The sequence below is a fragment of the Emydura macquarii genome, unplaced genomic scaffold (assembly GCF_026122565.2).
Source record: "Emydura macquarii macquarii isolate MOO-44397 ecotype Brisbane River unplaced genomic scaffold, CSIRO-AGI_Emac_v2 contig_2422, whole genome shotgun sequence".
Taxonomy (NCBI): Eukaryota; Metazoa; Chordata; order Testudines; family Chelidae; genus Emydura; species Emydura macquarii.
In genome coordinates, this window is record NW_027132559.1 from 39,142,973 (window position 1) to 39,163,262 (window position 20,290).

Below are 20,290 nucleotides of genomic sequence, written 5' to 3' on the forward strand. Positions count from 1 at the left end.
TCAGGTCCTTAAAGTAACCTACAAAAAGTGGCGCTATGGACAAATTGCTAAGGAGGAGTAGAAAGAATAGCACAGACCTGTAGGAACAAAATCAGAAAGGCTAACTCACAAAATGAGTTATACCTAGTAAGGTACATACAAGGCAATAAGAAGTCTTTAAATACATTAGAAGCAAGAGAAAGATGCAGGAAAGTGCAGATCCTCTAGTTAGTGAGAAAGGAGAGCTAATAATTGATGACATCAAGGTGTTTAATGCTATTTTGCTTGTCTTCACCAGAAAGGTTAATGGTGACCAGATACTCAACACAATATTAACAGCAAGGGGGAAGGAACACAAGCCAAAATAGGGAAAGAATAGGTTAAAGAATATTTAGATAAATTAGATATACTCAGGTTGAGAGGACATAATGAAATTCATCCTAGGATGCTAAAGAAACTAGCATCTCAGAACCATTACCAATTATCTTTGAGAACTCTTAGAGGATAGGTGAGGTCTCAGAAGATTGAAGAAAGGCAGTGGGAAATGTGGTTTAGATGAAAGTACAATAAGGTGGGTGCACAACTGATTGAAAGACCATGCTCAAAGAGTAGTTATCAATGGTTCACTGTCAAACTGAGATGGCATACCAAGGTCCTGCAGGGATCACTTCTAGGTCTGGTACTATTCAATATTTTCATTAATGGTTTGGATAATGGAGTGGAGAGTACACTTGTAAAATCTGCAGATGACACCAAGATGTGAGGGATTGTAAACATTTTGGAGGAGAGGATTAGAATTAGAGGATTAATTCCAAAGGAGAAGAGAGTTTAGATTTTGACAAATTGGAGACTTGGTCTGAATTCAACAAGATGAAATTCAATAAAGACAAGTGCAAAGTACTTCACTTAGGAAGAAAAAAATCAAATGCACAATTACATAATTGGGGATAACTGGTGATAGTATTGCTGAAAGGATCTGGGAGTTATAATAGATCACAAATTGAATATGTTTCAACAATGTGATCCAGTTGCAAAAAAGGCTAACTTCTTTTTGCGGTGTATTAATAGGAGAGTTGTATGTAAGACAAGGAAGGTAATTGTCCTGCTAGACTCAGTACTGGTGAGGCCTCAGCTGGCGTACTGTGTCCAGTTCTGGACACCACATTTTAGGGAAGATGTGGACAAATGGGAGACAGTTCAGAAGAAAGCAACAAAGATGAAAAAAGGTTTAGAAAACTTGATCTATAAGGAAATGTTAAAAAAACTGGGCATGTTTAGTCTTGAGAAAAGAAGACTGAGAGGAGACCTGATAACAGTCTTCAAACATGTTAAGGGTTGTTATAGAGGAGGACTATGATCAATTGTTCTCCATGTCTGCTGAAAGTAGGACAAGAAGTTATAGGCTTAATCTGCAGCAAGGGAGTTTTAGGTTAGATATTAGGAAAAACTTTCTAACTATAAAGGTAGTGAAGTTCTGGAATAGGATTCCAAGGGAGGTTATGGAACCTCCATCATTGGAGGTTTTTAAAAAGAGGACAAACACTTGTCAGGTATGATCTAGGTTTATGTGTTCCTACCTCAGCACAGGGGGCTAGCCTAGATGACCTCTTGAGGTCCCTTCCAGCCCTACATTTCTATGATGATATCCGAGAAGGAGTGGAATTGGCATTGTTGTTCTGAAAGTTAACACATATCCTGCCTGTCAACAAACAGAAATTTACAAAGAGACAGCTGGATGAAGAAAGAGGTTACAAATGAAAAACATAAAGAAATTGAAAATATAAAAGTGTCTTATCATTAAAAATTCCTTTCAGCCCTAGGTGTAAAGGCATACTTAATCTGAGTTAGACAGTATCGTTTTGGGAGAAAGGTAAATGACTAATGTGACCCTTCCATGCCTAGGGCAGCCACCTGAGAATGCCAAGGTCAGGGCAGGCTGTAAATGGAGAGCAGATTCTCCCAGCACCGGTGGGTGGCACTGAAGCCAGACTTCCCAACCAGCCACAAACTGTGCTTTTGATTCCCCATGCTGGTTATCAAGAAGCCAGTATACAAATACACACAGTTCCTTTACTGCATCCAGTCTCCAGCTTCCAATTAGCCACTAGGTCCAGTAAAGAGACCAGTTATTTAAACTCTATGCTCTTTACTAAAAAGGTTCCCTCTGACCCCAAAGGATCAGCCACAGTACCAGATCAATGTAAGTTTGGATCTTACCCAAAATACCACACTGCCAGCCAATCCTTTAGTAACTAAAACTAAAGGTTTATTATAACAGAAAGGAACAAACAATAAGAGAAATGTTAAAGGATTGAAACAATCAGATACATACAAATGATTTGAAAGTCCATATACATCAGGTTTCAAGAAGAATTGTGGAATTTGCAGGCTTGTATAGTCCCTCTGGTATACATCCAGTATTTGGATGGGTCTCAGTCCTTTTTTTCACAACTTCAGTTTAGTTGTAGATGAGCTGATCCAGAGGTAGGTTGGTAGCTGATGCTGAATCCCGACTGAAGAACAAAATGGATTCCCAGGCCTCTGCCTTATATATCCTCTGGCCCCTGCCATGCTGTTTGTGGAATTTTAGAGGAACCAAAATGGAGTTTAGAGTCACATGAGCAAGTCCTGGTGACTCATCAGGTATACCTCTGGCTTTTCCCCCTAGGTCCCTTTCATCTTTGGATGTCTCAATGGGCCATTAAGCAGGCTATTGTTCTGCCGCCACTCTGTCTAGGGTGTGCCTCAGACAGCATAATTTGAAATACAGATATATCAAATATATCCATAACTTCATTACACATATAACACATGAACATAAGTATTGTCTTCTTACTTAGCATATTATAGCCTTTCTAACAGTACCTGACATGACATATCTTACATGAATTATTATGATTTTGACATACTGATGTCACACAATATAATAAATGCTCCCGCCTCCCCCCCCCCCCCCCCCAGTCCAGCCAGCGTGACAACTAACTCTCAGAAATGCTATGGGGAACAACCAACAAATCTTCTGCCTTCTGGTCTTACCTCACCACCCTGTCTATTAAAATGGGTCATTTTTTTTCCTTCAGAAGCATCAATTGAGCCTTTTATATTTAGTTTTCCTCATATATTCATGAAGACTTACGAATGTGTGTATATTTTTATATATATACTTATATATATGTATATATATAATAAATAATACACTTCAGTTAAAAGTACTTGGTGTCTTTTTTGTTCCAGTCAAATTAGTCCATTGCTAGAAATGAAAGATATTCATTGACATGTAATCTGTCACAGCAATGGAGGTGACAAACCTATCCAATGAAAGGCTTGCTAAATCTATGATTATGAAGTCTGTTCCTCAGGGATTAACACCACATCATTTTTCACCCTATTGGTTATCATTTGTTTTTTTTAAATTGACCTCAGAGGAAAATTCTATGATCCTTCCACCAAGCACTCTTTCACCTTCAGTGAGTACCTGACTTTTTCAACTGATGCTCAGCAAGAACATCTGCATGGAGGAGTCATTCTTCCCCTATGTAAAGGCCTCCAAGCAGATGGGAGTTCCCACTGGTTCTGTCCATCTAATCTCATTTAAACAAAGAAGCATGTCCCTGACATGGATGTTTACTTCCATTCCTCAGCCAGTCTTTCACTGGTCTAAAGATACCTAAAAGGTAGACACCTACAGAGAGCGGCTGGAAACGGAGACTGGCTCTGTTTCACTAGATATCTGCCTCAATAACATTTTATCTTAATATTCTTTTGCAGTAAAGCTCAAAGAAAGTATCTGGTTTAAGGTCCTGGTTGGTTTTTAACTCAGTTATCCAACTGAGTTGGTTGGCGGACATGAAGGTCAAGTGACTTTTAAAGGTTATGCAATTAATCAACCTGGATTTAAGCCCAGAATTTTCTTGGCTTTCATTCCTTTGCTTTTCTTTATATTCCATTGTCATATCAGGGACCCTATGTTGGGAAGTGAACTCCAGAGTTGGTGGAATATCAGGCACAAAGGTGACAAATAATTTCTGGCAATCTGTGATGCCAAAAGTATAATGCTTCAGTGCCTCTTGCTGGTCAGCTGATGGAGTAGAATTGCTTTATTTTAAAATCACAGTGTATCAAGACTTATCATTAGTCCTTTCTGTTGTGTTTGAGTGGCACTGGTTCAATAGCTCTGTTTTACTGCAAATCCATTCCTTGTAGTTTGTTTTAATATTTTATTTTGTTTTACACTGATATTTATCACTAAGTTTATATTAGCCAATTTGCCATCACTGAGTGCAACAATTTTTTAAATTTTTTAAAAAAAAAGTGTTTGTAACAGATGCCAGATTGAAACTACTAGGCACTGAAGTCCTCTATTTATACATCTAAAAGCTTCACACTCTATCACACCTCAGTTCAGACAAAGAGGGACCAGTTTGAAGGATGAGACATCAGTTCAACCTCTGTGCTGACTATTTCCTTTGGTATAAATGGATTTTGGATCAGCTTCTATTCTGGCCAAGGCTGGCAGCAGGGTTGCCCAATTAGTAACTTCTGGCAACATTTTTTGTTATGTGGACTCATGTTTACTAGAAACTGGATTATGACCAACAAGGCCACTCTGCAACTTTCAGTCATTACTAACTAGGTAATGAACCACAGCAAAAAGGCTTCGTATTACATAGTCAGTCAGCTAATCCATCAGACTTTGTTGGGTTGACCTAACTAGCTGTCCTCTGTAGTTTCATGCTGATGAAATTTTGTTTTTTGGGTTTCATTGTCAATAGCTGTACACTGTTGAAGAACATGGAATGGATATTCTGATGTGGTCTTCAAGTGGATATAAAGGAAGCAGGTGGATGTACGCAAATGTGGTTCTCTCCAGTAACAGTCCTTTCAGAGTCAAATTTGAAGCTGAAGTGGTAGGCAACACGCTCACCGAAATTGCTCTTGATGATATTTCTTTCACCTTGGAATGCATGGATGGAGGTATGTGATTATACAAATACTGTAACATTACTGTAAAACACAGAAATGCAGGGGTTTCCAATTTACAGTGTGAGTTTGTCTTGTGTTACTAATGTGTTTTGAAATATCTAAAGTAACCAGTAAAAAGTATTTAAAAAGATCACCATTTAAAAAGTCAGCATTTACCAGTCATTGCAACCTTGATATCTAAGAACCCACAGTTATTTCCTGTGAAGAATATACAGAAAAACTGTGAAATCTCAGATATCACTGCATGGAAATAGTATTTTTTTAAGAACAACAGTGTACTTTTCCTATTTTACAACATCCCTCAGAATGTAGAATGCAAACAAACACTGATCACGATACAGGACAGCGTGTGTTAGCACTGGAGAAGAAAACTGGATGGTAGGAGGTAAAGAGGAAATTTATCCTTTCTGATCCATATGTCAGATTTTAATTCAGTCCGTTGACTTTCCTTATATGTATGGATTTCCCATTGCCATCAAAAGAGTTCCACCCATATAGGAAGAGAAGAATATCTGAATAAAGATTTTTGTCAGGTGGATCTCTGAGGTTAATTTTGCCCTAAAACTATCCTTTGAAGAAATCTGTAATTATAGAAGCCCCTAATAGTATCAATATAATTGAAGGCCTGTTAGTGTTTTATTATGAACCTTATTTGAGAGGGATTTATCATTTCTGAACTGTAACAGTTCTCTCCAGGATGAAAACAATCAGACAAGGTTTTAGCTTGGGATGGAATAGTTTTATGAGCACAGAAGTCACTCACAATTATTTTTAAAAGTAAATGGTTTGTTCTTTTATCTTTACTTTCTTCGTAAACAATCTCACCAGCATAACAAATTTACCATGTTGCCACGCTCTTTGAGAATTTATGATCTTGAACTTCTACTACAAATGCTTTGTGACTTGAACTGTGAAAAAAATGGCTTAGATCCTAAAGCCCTATAGTACTATTTACTATGCTAGTGTAATATAGCATACAGTACACTATCAAAAGAAAAAGTATATGTTAAGATACAGTTCTGGCTCTTTTGCAGCTATGGAAATTTCCAACACACATAGCGAGTATCTTTACTCACACTTGAACACCATTGTTTGCATGGATATAAGGGTATTTGCATGAAGATCATTCATTCCCTAAATGTTCATGTGAATGAAAAACAGTTTATCATGAGTGTTTGTTGATAAGTGAACAATAGGGACTGGATATGGCCAAATGAAAAAAAATACAGATTTGTATGAAAATATTCTGGAATAATTTTTACCACTATTCACACAGCTCTAATTGTGACCCAGAATTGTTCAGACAGCATCTAGGAAACACAGCCCATGTGAGAATTAGTTGTATCACACTGTGTATAAAACATTGCCTCTATTGTCAGTGATGATAAAACCTGTCTCTTGAGAGATAAGGCACATGCTGGTTTCTACTTGAAGTTTTGATGGTGCAGTACATTCTCACTTCTAAATCATGTTCTAAATCTAGAAATACAAAGTGCATCTTTTTTCTGAAAGGTGCTGCCTGTAGTTCAGGCAAAAGCTATTATTAGAATGTCTTCCGATGAGCTGTGAGACACGCACATGCTCAAGTGCTTGCCCTAGGTTTCTTATGTCAACAAACCCATTCTCTCTCAAGAATCATTTATGAACTTTCACTAAAAGTTGGCCTTACATGGTACCGTGAGGAGCGTCACAGCAGACAGGTTTTTAAGTGATGTATTTTTAGTGTGCATAACTAATTGGAATATGCAGCAGTCCCTATCTAAACCCCACTAAAATCTATAGATGGTCTTCTGTCTCCTAGTTCACTTCCATAATTACTATTCATTTCACAGGGAGTCGAACATGTGTTAACTCATGGGAAAAAAATCTCTGGTTAAACAGACATAGTTGTGTCTGTTCAAATGCCGATAATTTAAGAAACAAGATAAATGTAGTGGTACAGTACTATTTTCTGACTGTCCTATGACTTTTCCAAAAGGTTTTCTGGTTGCAGAATATTCTCAGGCAGACAGCAATTAATTTCTGGTTTATTATTTATTTTAAAAATATGTATTGATCATGAATAGACTTCTGTGAATAGTCAGTATCATGGCTATTGGAATTAGGTTGATTAGTTGTGATTGGTCAAGTAGTCACAAGGTATTGTACTTCTTTTCTGATTTGGATGAGCACCAATCTGTCAACACAAATACTTTTACTTGCATATTTAAAATTTGGTTTCCACAAATTCTTGTTCATGAAATTTTTACTTTGACTTTCTCCAAACATTCATATCAGAAAAAGTGATTGCACAGATGTTTGCTGAAAGAAAATACAAAATGAGGAATAAGCTCAAATGAAGCAAAAGCATTAAATAAATATGTAGTATATTGTGGTACTGTCTCTTTAAAATTAGTCATGTGATCATCAGAGGACCTCTCATTGGAATTTGCAAGAGGTCTCTCATACAAGGAAGACGCATAGAGAGTCTACATGCTCAGAATCTGTATGAGCCATCTTGTCCTGTAACTAATAAAGAGAGTTGGGTCTAAACGTTATCTCACTCTGGTTCCTGAAATACAGAGGCTGCAGCATACTCATGGCTGCCTGACTGTGCTCAAAAGCATGACATAATGTCAGAAGTGATCACATTGCACATGAAGCAAAAAGTGGCTGCTTTTGTCAAGAACACAGTGGATTAGGAAATAGTGCAAACTGTATACTGAGGAAGAAACTGCAATCCATAGACCACCGGGAACAAAACAAAAAGTACAAAGTACTGAAACTCAGAACATAGTCAGAACTCACAAATGAAACCAAAAATAACACAGTTAAATAGAAAACAGTATTTTTTAAATGAACATGGAGGGTTGCAAGCCACAGCAACTTTTATCTTTCCTTGGTAATCTTGCTGTAAATTGGAGGAGAAGGGAACAATGATTCCACATCTATATGACAGCCTCAGGAGTAGATAAAAAAGAAGAGGACATAAAAGAAGCCATTTTGTTGCACATAGTGGGAGAGGAGGGTCTGGAAGTGCATAACATATTCTTACAGCAATCAAATGAAAATGTTCCCATTTTGGGTGAAGTCTTAAAAATGCTTAGGACCTCTTGTAACCCTAAGAATAATATGGTGTTCAAACGATACCTGTTCTGGTCTCATTTACACCTACAGGAAGAGAAGATAGACAAGTATGTCACAGAGCTGAGGCAAAAAGAACGAAATTGTGAGTTTGGAAATATTGAAAATGACATGCTCAGAGACAACACTGTGTTCAGTGTCACTGATAAAAGACTAAAGGAAAGGTTGTTGAGGGAGACTAATTTGGGCTTGCAAAAAGCAATAGACATTTGCAGAGCCACACAAGCCACAAAGACACAAATTGAGATCAAGTCTGGGCTACATTCTGACAAGTTTATACAGAGTTTTACACAAAAGTACAAGCAAGACCCCTCACATGAGAGTCACAGTAAAGCAGACGCTCAAAGAAACAGTGCACATGCTGTGTGGTAAGACACACACAACCAAAGTCTGCCCAGCCTTTGCAGTAACATGTCACAAATGTGGAAAATTAAATTACTATTCTTCTATGTGCAGAGCAACAAACTTACCCAAAAGACAAAGCCACAAATCTCTGGCTGAACTAGAATGTGAGCAATCCCTTGTAGATATAGTATCCCAGGGTTATAGAAATCAAATAATGTGCTCAGCAGTATATATTCACTGCATTATAAGGAATGGAGTTGAATGATACTGGGGCTGAAGCTAATGTTTTATCAGTTTACCTTTTGAAAGAGATACCAGGTCCCATCAGGATAAAACAGTCTAATGATGCACATATAGCATATGGCAGTTCCAGAATAGATTCTGAAGGAGAAATCATGCTAACAGCAGCAATAGTCGAGGCTAAGAACAGTCTTCAGTTCTTCATCCCTAAGGCATTACAACATCATAGTTAGGCAGAGAAGCTTGCACACACCTATCTAATACACAGAATAGACATGCTTCACACAAGGCACTCAACACTAAAGAAGAACTGATTTCACAATACCCAGAAGACATCTTAGGACTAGAAGAGTTCCACGGGAAGCATCACATAAATACAGACCCATCAACCAACCCATCACACTCAGCTGTGGAAATATCCCCTTTGCAGTGACAGGCAGACTCAGAGATGCACACAGGCAGTAAAAAAGGGTCATAGCCAATGTGAACTCACCTACTCCAGGGGTACCAGCTTAGTCTTAACTGAGAAGAAAAATGGCAAGATTAAGATATGTTTGAATTCCAGAGACTTTAAAAAGGTTCTACTGAGACAGCATTACTCCATCCCCAAATGTTCACTGCTGACTGGCTAGTAATCAGATGAGAAAGATGGATATTGGCAAGTGTTGTGATAATTGGGCCTACACATTTACACCCACTTTTTACAGTTGACCTCATCGTTAGGATACGTTAATAAGATGTTGCAATAACCTATAACAAGAAATGTTGATGGGAAAAGGTATGAAATGGAGACAAACTGAATTAGTTCTTTAGTTCTATCCATTGGCCTTTTTGTTTGGACTGTGTTAAGATCATGCCTGGTAAACAAGAAGAGGGTGGAACCAGAAATCAGTGATTCAAAACTGGTGTGTCGGAAACTAGGCCTTATTGGTGGACAAAATAATGAAGGGATGGGCTATTCCACCCACCATTCCCCTTGTGGGTTCTTAATGAAAGAGGCTTTGAGAAGAAAAAATCGCTACAAGAGTGACCTTCACCATTATGGCTGCACCCCACCATCTCCTGGGATTGCAGGCCTTTGTCATCTTCACCCTGAGAGATGTCCTGACCAGATCAGGCAAGAGAGAGGGACCCAGATAACATCTCTACTTCTACTGGCTCCAGCATAATCCCAAACACCACCTAGGATGAAATGTGATTGGACTTCAACAATAACAGTTCCAACCCATCTCAACTAACTTCTTCTCTTGTCCCCAAAAGGACAGTTATTACTATTTTAATAACATCTAATAGATGGTCAAGCAAGGGTTGGGTTTCCTTCCAAAACTCTCTCCAACTAAAAAGAAAGCGAACAAGGAATGTTGTTAAAATGAACACTTTACTTAATACTTTACATTTAAAATGCTTTAACTGTTTTTCCTTCTTTTCTACATTTTTAAAAAAGGTTAACATTATTTTAATGGTATGTTTACCATGGTACTAAACAGGCTGAAGTCTCTATATTCCATACCCTGGACATTGTTTAACATTAAACAGTAACTAAGTTATGTTAACACCTTATCCCATGTATCCTATGTAAATTAATACAACACAGCTCATTAGATAAGGAGTCATTATCTGAACTGTGCACCTTCAATACACCCTATGGCAGATACTATTTTCTCCATCTACCTTTTAAAATACAGTCAGCCAGTGAAGTGTTTCAACAAAGAATAATGAAACACTTGGAGATATTGCAGGCATCCTTATAAAGCAGACAATAGGATAATAGCAGCATCAACTCAGGCAGAACATGATCAGATACTGAAGAAAGCATGGCAAGAGTTCATGCAGAGAATATCAAGTTCTATTCTATCCAGTTTGTGGTAAAAGAAATCAAATACATTGGACACATTCTCTCATCACACGGAATTAGGCACATGACAGTCAGGTTGAAACCATAGCTAACATGAGACCTCCACAGGACAAGAAGGCATTAGAGAGAATCCTGGGGGTGATTAGATTCCTTGGCAGTACATGCCAGGTGAAGCACCTTTGACTAAGACAATTCCTATGTGAGACCGTAACTTGGCAATGGGAATGGGAACACAGCAATAGCTAAAGACAGTGTTCTGTAGTGCTCTGGTACTCAGACTCTATGATCCCAACAAGCCACTCACTGTTCAACCAAACACATCCAAATATGATTTAGGAGCTTGTCTACAGCAAGACAGAGGCCCTGTTTCATATGTATCATGAGCTCTGACAACTGAAGAAGGAACCATTAGCACCTGTGTTTGCCAGAAAGAAATGTCATAGAATCATAGAATATTAGAGTTGGAAGGGACCTCAGGAGGTCATCTAGTCCAACCCCCTGCTCAAAGCAGGACTAACCTCAGCTATATCATCCCAGCCAGGGCTTTGTCAAGCCTCAGCTTAAAAACCTCTAAGGATGGAGATTCCACCACCTCCCTAGGTAACCCATTCCAGTGCTTCACCACCCTCCTAGTGAAAAACTTTTTCCTAATGTCCAACCTAGACCTCCCGCCCTGCAACTTGAGACCGTTGCTCCTTGTTCTGTCATCTGCCACCACCGAGAACAGCCTAGCCCCATCCTCCCTGGAACCCCCTTTCAGGTAGTTAAAGGCCGCTATCAAATCCCCCCTCATTCTTCTCTTTTGCAGACTAAACAAGCCCAGTTCCCTCAGCCTCTCCTCATAAGTCCTGTGCTCCAGCCCCCTAATCATTTTTGTTGCCCTCCGCTGGACTCTCTCCAACTTGTCCACATCCTTTTTGTAGTGGGGGGCCCAAAACTGGACACAATATTCTAAATGCGGCCTCACCAATGCCGAATAGAGGGGAATAATCACTTTCCACGATCGGCTGGCAATGCTCCTAGTAAAGCAGCCCAATATGCTATTAGCCTTCTTGACAACCAGGGCACACTGCTGACTCATATCCAGCTTTTTATCCACTGTTACCCCCAGGTCCTTTTCTGCAGAGCTGCTGCCCAGCTCGTCGGTCCCCAGTCTATAGCTGTGCATGGGATTCTTCCTTCCTAAATGGAGGACTCTGCACTTTTCTTTGTTGAACCTCATTAGATTTCTTTTGGCCCAATCCTCCAGTTTGTTTAGGTCACTCTGTATCCTATCCCTACCTTGCAGGGTATCTACCACTCCCCCCAGCTTAGTGTCGTCCGCAAACTTGCTCAGGGTGCAATCTACCCCATCCTCCAGATCATTAATAAAGATGTTGAACAAAACCGGCCCCAGGACCGACCCCTGGGGCACTCTGCTTGTGACCGGTTGCCAGCTAGACATGGAGCCATTGATCACTACTCGTTGAGCCCTATGCTCTAGCCAGTTCTCTATCCATTTTATAGTCCATTCATCCAACCCATACTTCTTTAACTAACTAAATATATGAAGTACAGCTTGAAGTGCAGTCTTATCATAAACCACTGGAAGCAATATTCTTCAAACCTTGAGGAAAAGCATCTGCAAGGCTACAATGCATTCTACTCCAGTTGCAGAAATATAATCTCAAAGTCACAGATACCCCGGTAAAGAAATATTAATTGCAGACATATTATCGAGAGCTGCAGTGGAATATACTACAGAAACAGACGAAATCACCACTGAAAAGGCTGTCCATGCACTTGAGGCCACCTCTACACTCAGCACAGATTTGTTAAACAAACTGAAGGTGGACACACAGAAAGATCCTGTAATGCAAGCTTTACAGGATATTGTATGTAAGGGCTGGCCCTTCAGAGAAGACAAGTGAATCCCAGAGAGCAGCCATATTGGTCTATGAAAGACACTATTTCATTACAGCAAGGGTTGTTAATGATTGGTGACAAGATAATTATTCTTAACAAAACAAGGCAGGAAATGCTTATCTGTTTAAATGAGTCACATCAAGGCATTCACAGAATAAAAGCAAGAGCTGGACAGACAATGTAATGGCCAGGTATGACCCAAAACATAGAACAATTTATAGAAGAATGCAGAGCATTTCAGGAATGTAGGCTGAGTAACCAAAAAGAACCATTATGCTCTTATGAGATTCCTGATCTGCCATGACACAAGATAGCTACAGATATTATTGACGTTGGCAGACACTCATATCTACTCCTAGTGGACTACTTTTCCATATTTCCAGAAGTTCTGCGTCTGTCAGACAAGTAGCAAGTTCTATTATTGCTAAACTGAATGCTGTATTTGCAAGACAATGCATCCCTGAAGATTTAATGAGTGACTATATTCCATTTGCAAACAGAGAAATGGGAACTTTGTTCAGAGATTTTGGGGAGTGAAACTCACTCACGCCAGTCCTGAAGACCCACAATCTAATAGAATGGCTGAGAGAACCATTCAGATGATAAAAATCAGTGTTCACAAACAGTGTTTCAGATATTGGTCCCTACTTAACTCTTTTGGAATTGAGAAACACATCACTGACAGGTATAGAATATTGTCCTGCACAGTTGCTGATGGGGAAGACGTTGAGAACAATTCTTCCATCCTCACATACACTCCTGTAACCCAAAATACCACAGAGGTCTTACACCAGATTAAAGCAGCTACAGGAACACAGAAGAAATATTGTAACCAGACAGCTATCTGTGTTCCATCATTGAGATCCAGTACACATGGAAACAACACAAAGTTAGCAACCAGCAATGGTGGTAGCAACAGGTCCAGAGTCATGGTCCTATCACACTGAAACAGCTACAGGAGAGAAGTACAGACATATTACATGGTACCTAAGGTCTAACTGCACAATGCAACAACAGATACATAACCGATATTTAAATCAGAAGAATTACATGAGCAGCCAGAGGTATCTGCACCAGAAAACCAGCAATCAAGAACCAACACCAACATGGTCTGAGACACAGGTTGTATCAGAAAGTAAATTCACAAGAAATGGAAATCTGGTGCACATATCAGCACAATACTGTGATTTATATGACAATTTTATATAAGGTTAACAGGCAGAAGTAAACTGAGCCAATCATAAAGATTGAGCTCCATCCAGTTAAGTGTTAACCTCTGACTCACACAGATGACTTCAGCTATAGGGTGGGGAGGGAGGGTGGTTAGGGTTAGGGAATGTGGTCTGTTACTGGCTTTTGGACACTGCTGCTGGCCTGTGTGGACTGGGAGAGCACTCAGTTACCCTTCTTTCCCCACTAGTTTTGGACCGTCATGAGAAAAGGCCTTTCTTTATGATTCTTGCTGGCCTGGGCTGGTGAAGAAACGAGAGTGAATCACCAGCAGAGCTGCAGAGCTGGTTAGAAAATCTATAAATAATGCACAGTAGTTAGGCAAGGAGGAGGGGGAGGAATCCATCCTTTAGTGTATTCAGGATCTGCCCTAGCAGCAGCACTTCCTTGTGAATATATTTTCCTAATGGCCACTTCTTTTACAATAACATCAAAGATACTGCTCTGCAAACAGCCCAGGAACAGTGTCCTAGATAATCTGAGTTTCAGGTGTGATTTGCTTTTTTTTTTTTTTTTTTTTTTTTGGTAGAACTCTGCATAACATCCCAATAAGAGAGCAAAAAGACACTTAACAGATCTATAAGGTCCTTGAGTGAAAATTTACACAGTTCTGTGCTGGCTGTGTTTTTTATTTTGCCCATAATATTTGTCTTTTTTCAAAGACTTCTCAACTGCAAGATAAAGTATGTCACACCTGAAGTTACACTTTTCTTGTCATGTTCTTAAAAGATTGCTTTGCTGCTACAGACTTTGCCTCTCTCTCTCTCTCTGTATTATTACTTCTCCAGCCTCACTTTAATTACTTTAGGTTTCCTGGGGCAACATGTTCTAAATGGAAGCAATCATAATTTAGCTGGTTGGGAGCTCTAAGCAATAAAGCATTTCCAGCAGCTCTAATTCAGCTGAGGTTTTTATTTGTTTTTAAACAGTAAGCCCTCATTAGCTAAGAGACTTTCTCTGGATCCAAAACTATTTCTGAACATTTGAATAAAATATGATCGTGCTCGTCCCCAGTTAGGGTTTGAAGAAACTTCCCACTAGTATCTACTGTACATAGAGAGCTGCACTGGCAGCTGCTGATTGCACAAAACCTTGCCGTCTTCAAAACTGCCTGGTAAATGAGATGTAAAAAAAAAGGCTTGCCATTGCAGATGATCCAGAATTTTCTCCACCAATAGGGAGAGACAGGATTCATGGTGGGAATTACTGATTCAGGATTTAGGGTCAGTTTAGGAATGAGAGAATATAGTTAGGGATTAGTCCAAACCTCTTCTTTAAACTTGGGCTTTTAACCAGTACTCTGAGTAATGAAAAAAGTTCAGTAACTTTAAAAAATAATGTTTTCATACCTAATTTCAGGTGGGGTGATGAAGTCCTGAAACACTGTACACAAAGCTATTCTCCTGGTAGTTCGAGCCCAACTGAAAAAACTCAAAGGATCACAAATTAAAATGCCTCATTTTGCAAGAGTTCCATACCAATTCGAGCTCAAAGAGGATCATGTCAGATCCAAGCATCCAAACTTTTATCTCCTAAAGCGAACCAACATTCTACATTTTTTTTCACTCATCACTACTTTAATTAGTTATACTTTGTTTGTTAGAAGGCAGTCATGCCCAAGTGCCTTTGGAGTGTCCTAACAAAAGCATAACTAATAATTTAATTTCAAAAAGACAATCTGGCTGACAATCAAGCATCTTACAGCCTGTTAATAAATCCCCCCACGTTCTCAACAAGCCCCATTCAGATCAACACCCAACCTAAAAGGAAATTTAACTTTGCCCTGCAAGGAGGGCACGGATGAATTCTGGCTGCAGTACCAAGGCTGTTTAAATCAGTTATTGTGCTCCATTTGCTGCAACAGAATGGATGGAAATTTCTTTGTAATTTAGGGAGGTGAGGGGAAAGGGGAACTCCATCCAGCCTAGCTGTCTGGAGTTCCAGTCTGAGGCCCTGGCAACTGGACAACTAAATGTCCTGCTTTCTCAAGACTGTTGTTTATTTATTTATGTTGTGGTAGCATTGAGAAGCTCTAGTTATGGACCAGGACTCTGTTATGCTAGGTGTTGTACAAGATTGCTTCCTGGCCCTGCTGGTTAACCCTTTCTCTCAGATTGTGGCATACCAGGGCTTGGTGACCCAGCCACACTCTTGTGTCACTGGAAACCCAGATAGAGTATTGAATTGGGATGCAGGAGATGTGGATTCTATTCCGGTTGGGTTACCTTGAGCAAGTCACTTCACCTCCTTGTGTCTGTTTCCTCATTTGTAAAATGGTAATAAAGATACTTACCTCTTTTGTAGGACATTTTTTATATCTACTGATGACAAGCTCTATATAATAGCTAAATATTATATTCCTGTTACAATGCACTGGCTTTGCTGCAAACACTGCAGCAAATGAACTTTATTTAAACAACCTTAGTGACATATGGAGAGGGGAGCATGTTCCAATATTACAAGCCTTCAGGAGAAGTACTAGTCTCCTGTAGATTCAGAATTACACTGTGAGATGGTGAACATTTTCAACCCCATCCAACTCAAATATTTCAAGAGCAGATGGTCCCTCAGGTAAATTAGACCTAAATCATGTGTGGCGTTATATACCCAAAGCAAGACCTTGGGGCCGATGCAGTGAGTTATAGGTATCAGTAGTCATTTTAATGCTTTACTGAACAACCATGACAGCTCATAGGTTTGTCAGAAAAACATAAACAAGGCCAAAAGTTTGACTTTGTGGGCTCCTTCAGAGATCACCCAGATGTGATACTTGCCCTTGCACAGATTATCTGCTGGAAATGAAGATATGTGTGGATGCAAAATTTTTACTGCTGCTTCAGCTTTTTCTGCACTGAGGGGTTTTAACTGATGCTTGGAAATAAGTTTTCTTTAAAGAATTAATTACAATTTTGATTTATTCAGCTTTAGAAGATTGACCTCTGTCTTGAGATTTTATGATGAATATTAACTATAACCACAGGAATAAACACAAGCAGAAACACCATGAGAAATTCTGGGTTGTTGGAGACAGTTCAGAATCCATCACCCACTTTGCCCCGTTCAGACATAAATGTTAGGAATTTCTCAGCCTTGTAACGTTTATTTAAAACTGGTTAACTAAACAATGAACATTGTGCAAAAAATGAGGCAAAAGTTGCATTTTTTTAAAAAGAAGGACATCAGTAGATATCCCTTTTCTCATCTCTTTCATGCCTTATTTATCTTTCTGTACCTTTTCATTTCACTCTGCTTTCTCTCATAGTAGGCTTTACAGTAGCGTTTAATGCAGTTTTAAACTTTATTTCATGAAGTCTTATACTTCATTGTTTTTCTTTTGGTTCTTTTTCAATATTTTTCTATTTCTGCATTTCTCAATTTGTCCTACCCCACCCCTTCACTCTGTATTTTGAACAAATTAAAATCAAATGTCTCTGTTTATCAATAGAACAGTTAGAACAAAGGCGGTGGCTGCATTGGCTTCCTCACACTGCACCAACGTGCATCTATACTGACTTGGTAGGTTTACCTTTCAGATTTGTCTCCAGTAGGAAATTACATTGTGTCAGAACTTACTTGAGGAGTTAGGGCAACTCACATGATATAAAACACTCAGTGCAGACAGGGACTGTCATGTTTAACATGATGTCAGATGATCCTGGTTAACCTTATTGATAAGGCCTTAGGGGTGAGACTATACTTCAGCCTCCACGATACTTTAGTTTCTGACTTCACTGCTCAGGCTGCCAATAAAGGGAGCATCTATCACTGGATTGTGCCAACTAAGAGTTAGAGTATAATATAATTTACATCGGTTGGTCACTGCTTTCACCTGGGTGAAAGGTTCCATTCGGTAGCTCAGAACTCAGACAAACTTTCCCATTTTTTCAACACCAATAAACAAAAACAAAACCTTTATAAACAGTTGTAGGTGCTCCTTGAACCCAGTATAATAACCAATTGTCTCTTCCTTGAGAGGAGAGCCATGAAGAAGCAAATAGACAAACCAGTTGGAAACTCTGAATTGCTGAATTGGATTTTTGCTGCAAGAAATTTCATTCTCTGCCTTTGCTGCCTCACTGAGTCACTACTCAGCCCCCAGGTGGTGCAACTCTCAAATGAATCTCAATGGGCTACATATTGATTTTTAACCACCCCTTCCAGGAGTTGAGTCTCCTCCAGCTTGCACTCAAAAGGGACATAATTTTCCAGCTGAGACATTCTAGTTGTTCCCCCTCTCCATCTTACTAATACCCTTCATGTATCCGATCGTCAATTCCTTATGAGACACTGTAAAAGATTTTGAGATAGTTATCTGACTGTTCATCTTCCCCAAATTCCCTAGCTCTGCCCAGAAGAGCTGTGGGGGGAAAAAGCTTCATTAATAAAATAGCATTAGCAGTTTTTCAGAAACATTGCCTCCTTTTTAAGGATGGTCTATGGTCAGCACAGTCAACAGTTAGATTTGTATGCTGATTAAAATATAATTAGGTTTATTTTCAGTGACATGGTAAAGCAGTTTGGTGCTTCCTAACTTCGTACCTGAAATGAAGACGTGTGTTTAAATCTTGATGTTTTGTACCAACTTGCTGGCTGCCGTATAAGAGCAGCTTTCCCCACACCACACTGGGAGAGATGTCACCGATGTGCCCGGCAGGCCTTGATGCCGCAGTTCCTAAGGCACCAAACAATTTCAATTGACCTCATTGAGAGTTCCACATGCTCACATGTTGCAGTTTCAGGCCCAGTATCAGAGTGACATTCTTGTCGCTTGAGGTACTGATACTATAGGTGCTGGTTTCTTTTCCAAGCTGAGAAGAGTGAAAGTGGCAGCAAAATTTAGGAGCACAGAAAAATCTAAGAAAAATATTTGAGCAAGCTGAAAAAGTCGTGGATCTAGAATCCCCGTGCCACTATTAAGAAAAAGAGACCCATTATATGAATGAATTGGTTTGGGGGAAACTATTACAGAATTAAAATGAAAAAGAACTCTTCTAAGAGGACTTCATTACTATGGTAATTTATTCCTTGACACAAAACAATAGCCAAGATTTTCAAAAGCGATAGTAATTTTGGGTGCCTCAATTATCAGATGTCTGAATTGACATGCATTAAAGAAGTCTGATCTTCAGAAAGTGCTGAGCACTTATCTTCTTCAAATCAAGCCCCTTTACAGTGTTGGGAAGCCAAAAATTGAGGCACCCAAAAATCACTTGTCATTTTTGAAAATCCTGGCCAGTGATCTTATTAGTTAACTTCCTTCACATATGTATTCATTCCTTTATTTGCCATGCTACCCTTGATGCATGGAACACCCATCCTGAATTAGTCCACATAGCCACTACCCTGTTCTCCTTCAAAACTTTCCTTAGTACTCATTTCTACTCTGATACCTAGAGTAAATCACCAGCTATTGATCGGTAGCTTGAAGACCATTGCGGATTTTATACACCCAAAAACTATATTAAAATACATTGGTAAGGTTGCAAAATCATGCATTCAAAAGTGAGGAAATGTCAGAATTAAGGTTGTCTGTGCAAGATAATTTTCATCTTAACCTTTCTCCCTAGACTTGGCTGATTCTAGAATTCCTCCCTTGGGACTAAGACCTCAGATACTTTTTCTTCTGAATAACCTTATTGCTTCAATACAATCCATGTAACCTTTTGCTAGTAGGATCTAAACCTGATAACTAGGATGTGATGTCTCAGGCAAACCTTGCCAACCTATTTCTGTGTGTTTGTATAGCACTTCCCCAAGGTGAGCCTGCAAATTTGATTGGACTTCTGGGTGGTACTTCATACATACAAAGTAGCCAATAATAAGGTAGCATATAACAACACATTCAGCCAAGAACATCACGTTCCATCTTTCTCTGTCCAAGTTTGTTACACCCATCCTGTGCCCTTTGAATTTCCTATTAAAAGAAAGAGATACCCTTTTGAAAATCAAAGGCTACAGATTTATTAATGAAAAGTTCCAGAGGGGTAGCCATGTTAATCTGTATACAGCAAAAACAAGGAAAGTCCTGTAGCACCTTAAAGACTAACAAATTTCTGCGGGCGTAAGCTTTCGTGGGCTGCAACCCACTTTGTCAGTCAAGCATCTGAAGAAGTGGGTTGCAGCCCACGAAAGCTTATGCCAGCAGAAATTTATTAGTCTTTAAGGTGCTACAGGACTCTCGTTGTTTTTTTTAGATTTATTAATGTTTTTTATAAATAATTGAAACAACTTAATTCATTAGTTGAGTTTACCACAGCACCAATCTTAAAACCTATATTTGCCAAAAGCAAACAAACAAACAAAAAAGGCTTTTATGATATTTTGCCCTGCTGAATTTGTTCAGGAAAATCTGTAAAGTATTTAATTTATCTACCCGAATTACATAGTTGCACTGTACAGATTTGGGAGGGAACATCAAATCCTGAAGTCCTTAATTAGTCAATCAAAGTCCTTAACTAGGCAACCCCCCATACACCTCAATGAGCATTTTGTCTGAGTAGCAACTGCAATATTTGGCTCTAGAGTTGTATAAAATTTCTAATGTTCTTTTCTCAAGCCATTGCATGTGATAATGATTTTCCATCTGTAAAATCTGCCTTTTTTTTTCTTCATCTAATAGTTCAGCTGAGA

The 20,290-nt window shown here is 39.1% G+C and overlaps 1 protein-coding gene across 2 annotated transcripts in view; it reads left to right on the plus strand.

Moving 5' to 3' along the window:
* Nucleotides 1-20,290, plus strand: part of LOC137162471 (MAM and LDL-receptor class A domain-containing protein 1-like) — a 320,533-nt gene that overhangs the window by 233,226 nt on the left and 67,017 nt on the right. For both annotated transcript variants that reach the window (XM_067562330.1, XM_067562331.1), the window contains one exon: nucleotides 4,752-4,953. In XM_067562330.1, the coding sequence (XP_067418431.1) occupies nucleotides 4,752-4,953 (202 nt within the window). The remainder of the gene's footprint in view (nucleotides 1-4,751; nucleotides 4,954-20,290) is intronic.